At 42.5% G+C, this 12,470-nt stretch overlaps 1 protein-coding gene across 1 annotated transcript in view; it reads right to left on the bottom strand.

The window, feature by feature from the left end:
- Positions 1-12,470, bottom strand: part of LOC143127809 (hydroperoxide isomerase ALOXE3-like) — a 49,452-nt gene that overhangs the window by 18,037 nt on the left and 18,945 nt on the right. The window contains exons 10-12 of the mRNA XM_076289521.1: positions 12,246-12,415; positions 11,183-11,304; positions 10,764-10,864 (exon numbers count right to left, since the gene is read on the bottom strand). Coding sequence (XP_076145636.1) covers positions 10,764-10,864; positions 11,183-11,304; positions 12,246-12,415 — 393 coding nt within the window. The remainder of the gene's footprint in view (positions 1-10,763; positions 10,865-11,182; positions 11,305-12,245; positions 12,416-12,470) is intronic.

The raw sequence follows: 12,470 nt of genomic DNA on the forward strand, positions 1-12,470 counted from the left end.
CAGGGAACAAAGCCACATGGCAATATAAACAAAGGAACACATGGCACAGGACACAGGAAGTAACAAAGACAACAGGAAGTAAACAAGAGAACACAGCAAACTACAAACTAAGAGTCCCAAAAACCAAAACACAAACTCCAAACCGTGACATTAACAAATAAATGAGAATGTTTTTAACGGCCAGTGTGTACAGTTGCATTTGTCGAATGTAGATGGAGTTAATACAGATGAGATGTGGAAATGACAATGAGTTGTGAACAAACCTTTCAATGGAATACCGCGTACCCACAATTGCCCTCACGATATGCCGGTAGATGGCTACCTGCACGCTATGCACTGCGCACGGGTCACGGCTCAGTCTGTGACAGCGCACGGGTCACAGCTCAGTCTGTGACATCTGACATCAAGTTAAGTTTCCCTTCCCTTGAAGCTGGAAGTTTCAGATGTTGAGTTAGTAGTTGAGAAGATATGTTCAGTCTGATTTTATCAATTTTGCCTTTGAAAAAAGATGCAAACTCATTGCATGTATTAGTTTATCGGATAAAGTGATCGGATAAGGCCAGGTCAAGGCTACCCGGTGATTGTCAGAGGGCCCTATACTACAGCAGGGGGGTTCGGCTGGTTGAGCTTGCGCAGAGTGTTTTGGTTTAGCCGAGTTGTTGATCCGTCTGTAGGCCTACGGCTAGCGCTCATCAGAGGATCGGCTCAGGATCAGCAGAAAAAATTCTGGGTGAGAGGCGATAGTTTTCAGTTAAAATTTTGGCCCCAATCCAACTGAGTTCTGTGATACTTGGTCTGAAATATTCTCTGCGATTCCAGAAAAGGTTAAAATTGTCAATATTTATGAAGTTTATTCCACCTGAAAAGCATGTTTTTCCAAGCCAGGTGTTTAAACTAAATAGTCTTTAATATAGTGTTTAAACAAAGCTTCCCTCCACTGGGAGCAGCCCACTGATGAAAATGTATTCCAAGCTGGGACTGAAAGAAGTTCCTTGAAATCTTCTCGGACATACAAGGATACAAGGAAGTTTATTGTCACATGCATATAGTTACTGGAAGTAAGAAATGCAGTGAAATTGTGTCTGGTGTCAGCCTATTTGTGCATTAATGGGGGTGGGGGGGGTGCAGTAGAAGAGGGGTTTAGTAGATTAAGTGGCAAGAAGGTGGGGGAGGATTGGGATTGGGGGGGGGGGGGGCACCAACAAGGAGCACCCAAGAGCAACAGGGGCAAGGAAAAACTCCCTTACCAAGGAAGAAACCTTGGGCAGATCGATCCACGGCTCAAGGGGCTAACCCAACTGCCAGGGGTCTTGGTGTGTGTGTTGGGGGGATGACAGGGGAGATGGGATAGTGTGCTGTGTATGTGGGGAGAGGGCAGTGTGCAATATGTGTGTTGGAGAAGCTTCCTCATGACACAATGTGCTGTGTATTTGGGGGGGGGGAGGGGGGGCAGTGTACTGCAAGTATGGTGAAGGGACTTTTGCAAGCAGAGTACTGTATGTATGATGTATGTGAGTGATGACAGTGAAGATGTGTGTGTGGGCGGGAGGGGAGTGGAGCAGTGACTGTGTGTGTGTGTGTAGTGTGTGGGTAGGTGGGGGCAGTGTGCTGTAAGTATTTAGAGGATGTGTGTTGGAGAAGATCCTGAAGACAATGTGCTGTGTATGTAGGGAGGGGGGGGGGGCAGTGTGCAGCAAGTATGTAGAGGAGGCTTACTGTAGCAAGCAGTGTGCTGTATGTATGTGAGGTGATGACAGTGATGATGTAAGTGTGTGTGTGTTGGGGATGGGGGTGGGGGGGGGGGGGCAGAAAGGCTAGGCAATCAAGGACATGGGTAGATAGATGGAGGAGAAATCAAAAATAATAAATAAAAAGTTCTATGGAGATGTGCAAAAGTTGGAGAAGTCAGATATGTGTGTGTGTGTGTGTGTGTGTGTGTTTTGACGTGTGATGAAATAAGAAAAAGAAAAAAAGGTCTGTAGCATAGGGAGAGGGATGTAAAAGTGCTAAAAGTCATGTAGGTGTGTGTGTGTGTGTGTGTGTGTGTGGGGGGGGGGGGGGGGGGTCCTGAGTGCTGAGGAGTGAATGAGTGCAAAGTCAGTATAGTGTGAGTTCAGAGTTGGGAAATGTTTGAGAGTGCTGAGGAGTGAATGTGTGCAAAGTCAGTATAGTGTGAGTTCAGAGTTCAGATGGCCTGGGGATAAAAACTTCTCCTGAGACTCTCAGTTCTGGCTTTGTGACTACATAGGCGTCTTCTTGATTTCAGCGGTAGGAATAATCCATTGTTAGGATGTGAAGAGTCCTTCAGAATCTTTTGGGCTCTTAGGAGTACTCTTCTGGAATAGATATCTTGTAGAGCAGGGAGTTGAGTTCTTAAAGTACTTTCAGCTGAGCGCACTACTCTCTGCAGAGAACTACAATCTCTAACTGTGGAGTTCCTATACCAGGTGATGATGCTACCAGTTAGAACACTCTCAACCGCTGAAGTGTAGAAGGCCTTCATGATGGATGTAGAAACTTTGAATTTCCTTAGCTGACGAAGGAAGTAGAGTCGTTGTCTGGACTTCTTCAGAACATATTGAGTGTTAACAGTCCATGTTAAGTCTTCAGTAATGTGGACACCAAGGTATTTAAAACGTGTGACTCTCTCTACAGGTTGCCCACTGATCATTAGTGGGGTGTAACTGTAGTTCTGCTGCTTCCTTCTGTAATCCACTACCATTTCCTTGGTTTTATTGATATTCAGTGTCAAGCTGTTAGATTGACACCACGGTGTCACCTCATCAACCTGATCCAAGTAGAGCTGTTCATTGTTGTTACTAATCAGGCCCAAGATCACTGTGTCATCTGCAAACTTGATGATGGAGGTATGACTACTGTTGGCTTTGCAGTCATGTGTGTAGATGTTGTATAGCAGTGGACTCAAAACACAGCTATTGAGTCAGATGTCAGACCCCCAACTCTAACCACTTGTTAACGGTTGGTGAGGAAGTCAAATATCCAGTGACACAGGGTGGTGTTCAGTCCTAAGGCCATCTTTGTGACCAAGGTGAGAGGTACTATCGTGTTGAATGCTGAACTAAAGTCAATGAACAGCATCCTCACATAATTCCCATTCCCCTGTGAGTTAAGGTGGTGTGCATGAGGTTTGAGATGGCATCCTCTGTAGACCTGTTGGCTCTGTAAGCAAATTGGAGGGGGTCGAAGGAGGCAGGGAGGGATGAGCAGATAATGTTTTTCACAAGCTTCTCAAAACACTTCATCACTGTAGACGTCAGGGCTACTGGGCGGTAGTCATTCAGACATGATGGACTTTTGTTTTTCGGTACTGGAACAATAACAGACTGCTTGAGGCAAGTAGGAACTGTCTCTTGAGCCAATGATGTGTTAAAGATATAAGTGAACACAGGAGCTAACTGAGCAGCGCAGGATTTCAAAATCCTGGCATGCACAATGATGCGTTTGATAGTTTTATATTTTGACACTAGGTCTATTTTTTTGTCTCAGACACCGATGCATTTGGAAGACAGTGTACAATCGTCCTTTCCCCATCTATGTCTCACAGCAGAGTCGCCAACAAGGGTTGTGGGATGGACAGCAGGGTTGTGCAAAATTCCAGAATTTAATTGAAACTGGCTGTTAAATTCCAATTAAATTATTGAATTTAACTTGCATTTCAATTGAAGTAGCAAACAGGAACCCAGATAGCAATTTCCTTTGGGCCGGATCCGCATAAAAGCCTTTAGATCCGCCTGTAGCGGACATACAGTATCTGACTGTGGGCCAGGTCTGCTCCTGATACAGGTTTCAGCTCTGCTAGCAATGCTGTTTTATCACCGGTTTACAGATTTGTCCCAGGTCCAATTTCCGCAACTCAACTGGAAGTCAGGAGATGCTTTTAAAATACAAAACACTGATTTGGCCCAAACCTGTGATACGGATATGAGCCGAAGGACCATTTTTTCACAGCAGACCCAGGTGGTAATGATATTAATTAAGGTGCTGATTCTGCTAAATTGACTGTCCTTTCCCTACTTCATTGTCAACTGGCTGCTAAAGAAAAAAAAGGTATTTTGGAATGGCACAAATTTAGAAACCATGGGGGTGCACTATGTTCCCATGGCCACTTCATTTCTACAGTAAGGCTGGAAAAGAAGATATAGTTGGCTCAATATTGATCATATGTTCGTTTCATTATTTTTATTATTACCTAGCAGTGGTAAAAGTAGTCAATTGTTGTTTGTGTCAGATCTAACAGTGCTATGAGACAACCCCATATTCTTGCCACGCATGCAGAAGTCCAAGCAGTAACGTTAATCAAGGATCTTTGGTTTGCTCACTATCAATCTTTTGACATGATTTGCCAGCCTGGGGTTGGACTAGGACAGGCCAACTTTTCAAGGTAGGCTATCTGCTTTTTATCTCTGTTTTATTCAGAGACAACAACAAGCATAAGGTTATACTATTATTTTCCAGCAATATGGGCTACTACCTTAGCTTAAGCAAAACAGCCATCACTATAACTATTTTGGGAAAAAACATTGATAACGCTAACAGGATCACTAATGATAAAAAACGAGTGTAATTGTGACTACCTATTTTCAAAAAGGAATAAATGGCTAATGTTTATTTTGTGTTGTTTCAGATTGACCATGGAGATGACTGAGGAAGACAGCCTGAATATCGATGGGAACAGTGGAATTAACACAACTTAAACTTTGTCTGGGATTGCACTTCTACAGCCAGGTTGTTGAATAAAAAAATAATAAGACACTTATGTGTAAAGTTTTTTTTACCCCCCTCTTGTGTTTGTAGCCTAGCTTATGTTTATCTGTTGAGCTGTTGGGAAAACGTTACGAACTTTAGCCTGGGTGAACCTATAACGAACCTGTTAGCAAATGTGTAGCAAACAGATTTTTCAGGATAATTAGGCCTAATTACCAATCACATTTCACATGTCAAATAAAGCCGGCTGATGTCTGATAAACGGGTCCGTACCACACACAATAAACGGACCCGTATTGCATATGATAAGCAGATCTGGAACACGTCAGTAACACAGACTACCATACGGAACTGGGCCAGTCTTAGCCCTTATTGGTACCAGATCCGTCAAACGGATCCAGACCAATTTTGGACCGATGTGCGTTTGGACGCCGGATCAGGTCCATTATGCAGATCCGTGCCGGACGTTGTGGTAGGTGTGGCCCAGTTCCGTCCCAGTGTATGTTTGCTATCTGGGAAGCAGAATTGCAATTCGACTTTGCACAACCCTGATGGACAGGTGCCAAGTGCTTCTTTTTGTCTGTGCATTCTTGGAGTCTGTTCCCTTGGAAGTTCCTCTCTCATGTCTCGGAGGCATTCAAATCTGTTTGATAATCTTAGAGGCTGTGAGTTTTATTTAAGACCCCAAGCCTTGTCTGATCTGACTCTATAATACCAGGTACATATCTAGGAACATATGAATTTACTGGTGTTGAGGTAATTACAGTTAGCAGTGGTAGTATTTTAGCAGTAATATCAGCCTGTTGGGGTACATTCTCTGCATTCCCGTTTTTGTTGCTATACTCACTTCATGATATGTCTCTCGTGTAGGGATCGACCGATATATCGGCCGGCCGATATATCCGGCCGATATTTGCGTTTTTTAAGTGTATCGGCATCGGCCGATAACCGGCTGCGTTTGCCGATAGTTTTTTCCCCACATTATTTACATACAGGCGTCCACAGGCAGCTCTGTGTTGCTGGAGACACTGCAATTCACGTGCAGACTGCCCCTCCCCCACTAGCAGAGTGCTGAAAGCCTGCTCTAGACAACAGTAAACTTTAAACTTTCAAAGCATCTTTTAACTGTTTGACTTAGCTGAAATATTGCCATACACTTTGAAGATGGAAGCAAGTTTGGTCCAAATGGAAAACGCGAATGATAGATAGATAGGTAGGCCTACTTTATTTAATGCTTAATGCCTCGTTTATAAAACTGCTTGCCATTGTATTTAGGGAGCTGCAAATAGCTAAGTTGTAGGTTATCCATATGTATGCGGTAGCGGTAAACACTGGTCATATGATTAAGTAATGCCAACGTTGTTCCGTGGTATTTGTGGGAGTTTTATTCAGCGACCACCTGGCTGAGTGTTGGACGCGTGTGGTGTGTGTGTGTGTGTGTCTCCCTCCCTGAATGCCTCGTCTATAAAACTGCTTGCCATTGTATTTAGGGAGCTGCAAATAGCTAAGTTGTAGGCTATCCGTATGCATGCTGTAGCGGTAGCTGTTACGAACACTGGTTAATCATATGATTAAGTAATGCCGACGTTGTTCCGTACGGAGCCCGGGAGAGCTCACTTTAAGTGATATTTTTTCTGGTCGTGATAACTTGTGAGCACGTTTTCCTTTAATTGAGCCCTCGAATTAATAAAACGTGAGCATGTTTTCCTTTAATTAAGCCCTCTAATTAATAAAACGTGACCCCGTTGTAGGCCTAAATTGAGCTCTCGAAATATGTATTTTGTGCTCACATTTAGTAGGCCTAATTCCCGACATTTTCTCACCGCTCGCTGTGCTGTGGTGACAACTTCGTGTTACCTTGGCATGGACTAGACCTACAGCTGTCTGTAACATTACAGTTCATAGTGGTAATGTGATGATAACCGTAGGCAGCTAATTAAAGCCTTTAGGTGGTCAAGATGGTTTATAGCGAACTCTTTGTAGCAGGGTCACCTGTGGTGTCAACCACCAGCTAGGAGACCCATAATGGGGAAATTCTACTAGGCTACATGGGCTCTGTTGTAATGACCGGTTTCCACTATTGACCTTATTCCGCGCGCAAACATGGGGGCGCTAGCTTTGCCCACATTGTCTCCGAACTTCCTATTGAGCAGTACATCCATTGCGATACATTGAGATAGCAGAGCTCTATCGAGATGACTGGCATCATATATTATGGGTCATCCTAAAGTTAGGAACGTTTATTTAGGATTTTGGTGACTTAAGACATTTCTGTTATACAGCTTTCCTATCTGAAGTTAGGAAAAAACTGACTTTGGAGCGGTTGTTCTGTAATGACTTTCTAAACTAGTTACCATAGTTACCAAACAGATAAGGATTTGCGAGTTTCTCCATACGATACAGCGGCCACTGCCGCATCGTCTATCCACTCCGTAGGGGTGAATAGCCTTGGGTAGCGAAGTACAATATTGCAATCTTACCTCCTGATGGCATTTGTCGTTTTCCTCCCAAGTTAGCCTCTCTATCCTCTTCTGTTGTGTTATCCCAATGAAGCTAACTAGACGTAGCTAGCCGACCGAAAGTTTAAAGACAACGTGGAATTTAAAAAAATGGGCGGGGCTGAATAAGGTGAATACCTCCTGGATTGTTGACTAAAGCCTACGTTAACTGTGAGGTCTAGAAGGCAATCGAAGCACACACAGCGACAAGCTCCCAAACAATTACAACACGTAGACCTAGCCTACTGCTGTTGGTACAAATAGGCTAGCCTACTGCATATTAGTAGTAATACCCACCCAATACAATAAGGTTCCCTCTAGCGCCCGATGGGCCTCACCATATAACCCACCCGCACACCGATATGATGCACACAACGCAGTTAGCTTTGATAGGATACGGACTATGAAACGGGAGACATAAACAGTGGCGTAGGCTACACGATGCTCAGTTTCTCACGCTATGTAGCCTAGCTCACACCGTTCGCGATAAAAACCACAGCTCTGCATAAACTTGGACCTCAACAAACACTCAAAACTTCGGCAAACATTCAGCTGGACGAAGATGACAAGGGGCCTGTGCAAACACACACAATTCTGCTCTCCCACCTATAGCCTACCTATGGGCTATATCCAGGTGCATGCACTGCAATCAATAGGGGAGTTCGACTTGCGGCAGATATGTGCAGATCTGACTTGATGTGATGCATGCTGGGTTGAACACAATGCATACTGGGATGGACGCAATGCATACTGGTTAGAAATTCTGTCCGACTTCTGTCAGCCGGGGAGGGACTTACCACCGTGACACCATGTCACATGGCCTTAAAATATCGCGGGAGTCTTAGCCTGCAGACAGATCTTGCAGTTGCCTTCCACGAGCTGCACGAGCTGAAACACGCCCTCATGACGTCAGTTCAAAGACGTGATAGGGCCATTTGGGAGGAATGTCCTCATGACGATTATGACTAGAGGCTCATGCTGCTTCCTTATGTTGGAATATGCGAAAATAAACAGAAATCGAAGGGATACCTTCTTATACGTGATTTCTGCAACAATGGTAGGCTAACCTACTGAAAACGTTTGGATATTCTGTTATTTTCTGCTGTTGGCTAAATAGATAGACACACATATAGGGAAAACACTTGATATTGAATTTATGTGCTACAATGCAGGCCTGTTAACTGTATGACAGCAGTGGTTTATTTAAACTACATCATAAGAATTTATTTCGTCAGTCAGCATGCTCATTTTAATGAGTAAGAATGAAAGTTCTGCTGTGTTTATTGCAAACAACATACCGCGATATCTCCCGCGATGTCTCCCACGAGTCACGTCAGGCAGACTGTAGCCTTTCTGTCCGGGATGAGCTGCCCTCTGTTGTAGCTCCTCCCGGCTAGGCTCTGAAGATCACGTTTACGTAGTAAGCCAGACCAAGTCAGACTCAGCCGAAGTCAAACAAGCCTAATGAGATTCCCCCTACGTCACTACAAGCGACACACCTCCCGACGTCATTCCCGGGGATACCCCTTGACACCACAGTACGTTTTTGTGCACACAATTTAATTTCTTCGAGCCCACGTTTTAATTATTCGTGGGTGCGTTTTAGTAGATCGAGATCTCGAATATACTACAGTATACCGTGCTCATGTTTACATGTGTCAAGAAAATATTGAGTGCACGTTTTACAAATTGTGGCCACGTTTAAGTAGATCGTGCACACAATGTTCTATAACCATGTTCAGAAATTGTGCTCTCGTTTTAATAAATCGTGCCCTCGTTTTAGTAAATCATGCGCTCGTTTTAGTAAATAGTGCACTCGTTTAATAAATTGTGCCCTCGTTTTACTATGCTTAAAATGAGAGCTAAATTTAGTAAAATGAGCGCACACTATAGTAAAACGAGAGGACAATATAGTAAATTGTGCACACAATTTAGTAAAACGAGAGCACAATTTAGTAAAACGAGCATACGATTTAGTAAAACGAGTGCACAATATAGTAAAACGAGAGCACATTCTCTCAACATGCAAAACATTTTGCGATGACACCTCTAGGGCTCCGTACTACGAACGTTATCATTATCAATCCAGTTCAATGGTGGTTCGTCAGCTACCAAACAGAAGAGTTTGTGTGTGCGTCTGGTCTTTCTCACTCAGTGGGACACACGCATCACAGCGATATGAGAGTGCTGTGCTACCTGAAGGAGAGCTTTTCAAACTTTGAGAGAGTTTTTATACCTTTTAACGTTGATGCCATTTAGAACAGAAACATCTGACACCACGTTATTGTCCTCTTGCTGATTTATATTCTGTGGTTGACAAATCTGGCAGCTTTTTTTAGAAAAATATAGACATAGAAAAATTTAAACCATGCAGTCTTAAATTACAAATCAAGCAATTTATTTCAATAGCTACTTTTCAGGCTTATTGTTTTCTTAAATTATTTAAATGTGTTGACAAAGGACATTTTGTATTGACCTGAATTATGTGTTATAATATGTCAGCAAACAATGCATCATCAAGGCTGTGTTGTAAGATGTTGATGAAAGCATTTTACCCTTGCACAGTTAAAGGAACCATATGTAAGATTGTGGGCAAAACTGGTACTGCAATCACTTTCAAATTACTGTAGATTGGTTTATCCCCTCCCCCTCCCCCCTGACTCGAGATTGCCAACCCGGATGCTGAAACACTACTGACTCTGTGATTAGTAGATAGGTGGAGGGTGGCACATCAGGCCAAAACACAACATGACATGACAAAACACAACATCAACATCAGTTGAGGGCTGCAAATTCACTTTTTAAATGACAATATCCTGGCTGGACTACTGTTGTCAGTGATATAAGTATTTGAAATTAACATGATTTGTTAATGTCTAGTGACATTTCAGGGCCATTTTATGATTAATTGAAATACATTTCTTACATATGGTTCCTTTAACCATATGCAGTGCACCCATCCATAAGTTCAATAAATGTTCCTTTTTTAAACTGACTTATAACATTTGTTATCATCATTTGTGTAATTATGTGTCATTTGTTTGATGTAAATTGAGGGAGCAAAATAAAAGCAGTATCGGCTCCAAATATCGGCTCAAGAAAATCGGCAGCCTGTATCGGTCATCGGCTAAGGCTGATGGAAAAAAATCGGTATCGGTATCGGCACTAAAAAATCCATATCGGTCGATCCCTACTCTCGTGGTTCATCCGTCTTTGATGGAAGGACATCAATCCTTGATTCCAAAAGTAGAAATCCTCTGTTCAAGCTCAGTACATTTTCCACAAATTTTCTTGGGTCTTCCCATTTTGTTTTAATCCTTCAAGGTGACTTGCTGTTCAGTTTTTGCCCGTTCACTTTACTGGCTACTTTCACTATCTTTGTTCAATAAAACTTCTAAATAAAATAAAAGAGAGAAAAAGAGTGGAAATTGCCAGAAAGGATAGGAGCAGCGGTCTTACTGAGTGGGTAAGAGTGTGTGTGTGCTCTTTCTAGAGAAGTGCTCATGAGTAAATGCATGTGTGTTAGAACACATCACTCACATTTCCATTGTTCAGAGCAGAGTGTTGTGCCGTCATGGTAAAGATCACCATAGTGATAAACTTGGTGACGTCTTTGGTTGATTTGAAAGAATTGGGGATACCTAAGACAGTGATGAGTGGGTTAGATCTAAATGACATTCGAAAAAAATAGACCAGTCCTCCAAAACTATTTTTACACTCCACTTCACTTACGGACCCTGTTTTGTCCTTCAAAGTTGCTGGCTTTGATCTTGCCCTTCCATATTTACCTGCTTCTAATTGTCTATTGCTCTGGCCTTGTCCATTACCTCTTCCTCCTCTTAATTGCACATCTTTCAGTCTCTTTTTTCTGTCTTTTCTATGTTTTTCCTCCCACTCTGGTAGGCTACTTCATTTCTTTCTCCCTCTCATTTCTTTCTCTATCTCTCTGTTTATCTCACCAGTGCTGGCCTTCTCCAGGAAGCCATGTTTGTAGATGTCTGAGATCCAGTGCTGCAGTTCCTCATCTACTAGAACGTCCATGTCAGAAGGGTAGAACACAGCTATAACAGCCTCCACATACCTACACACATAAAACATAAACACGCACTTTCATGAGACAACACATCTGAACTGAACCAGGTGATGCCATTACACTGAAATGGAGATGTATGCATGTTGCAGCCCCACAGACTGAGCAATGTGGTGAAGAAGAAATCCCAGATTCTATTTCATACGTTTCTATTTATTGTAAAAGGGCACATGTTACAACTAACACGTTGTGTTGGAATGAAGGTAAACCTGTATCCCAGACATATTAACCCTTAATTTAGTTTATTAACTCCAGCCATTTTTTGCAGGTTTTTGCATTTTTGCATTTGCAGGTTTTTGCATTTTGCATCTTATATCCTTTTTTTCAGCACAACCTAAGCAATATCAAAATATGTATTAATTTTTTTTATTTATGTATTTATTTTATTTGATTTTTTTTTAAAGAAATGATTGGCAAAGAACACAAATACATTAAACTTTTTTTACTAATTGAAATCACACACACACTTATTCTGAAATAAATACCATTGACATTTTTACTACAACTATTATAGTTATCCCTCCCATTATTATAGATATCCCTCCAAACGTCCCATAGTCATTTCAGTTTACTTCCTGGTTGGTTTGATGGTCAAAAATAATGATAAAATAATGATAAAATGTTTCGATATGTTTCGTGAGTTTTTCCCCCACCATTATATTTCTTTTCGTCTTTGGCATTACGGTCGCGGTAAAAATACATGTTTTAAAATTGACGATAACGTTGGTTCTACTTAATGGATCGGAAGACCACTTAGTTTAGCGTAAACACCAGTGACACCTCTGGACAACGAGGGTACTAACTATTAAAGTTAGTAATTTCTGCGCCAGTTCTGAGGGTTAAAGGTGCAGGCAACATTTGACCTTCAGTGATGATTGGATCTAAGTGATATAAAATTGTTCTCATTCTGATCTCTCACTCCAAGCCCTTACTTGCTGAGGGCACCCCACACCAGCAGACCATCGTCTCGGTAGTAGTACTTGGGCACCTTGTCCAGGCCGCGCTCACTGATGTCGTCTGGCAGACAGAGGGAGCTGTACTTCAGAGCATGCATGGCTCTCCTCATCACCTCCACCATGCCAGTGCTACCTGTGGATGTGTACTGAGAGAGGGGGAGGAGGAGGGAGTGTGGTGGAGATGGATAACCAGTGCTGTGA

Source organism: Alosa pseudoharengus, unplaced genomic scaffold (genome assembly GCF_046254945.1).
Source record: "Alosa pseudoharengus isolate Yale_2024_CS ecotype anadromous, Long Island Sound unplaced genomic scaffold, YU_APseudo_1.1 YU_APseudo_1.1_scf_17, whole genome shotgun sequence".
NCBI classification, from domain to species: Eukaryota; Metazoa; Chordata; class Actinopteri; order Clupeiformes; family Clupeidae; genus Alosa; species Alosa pseudoharengus.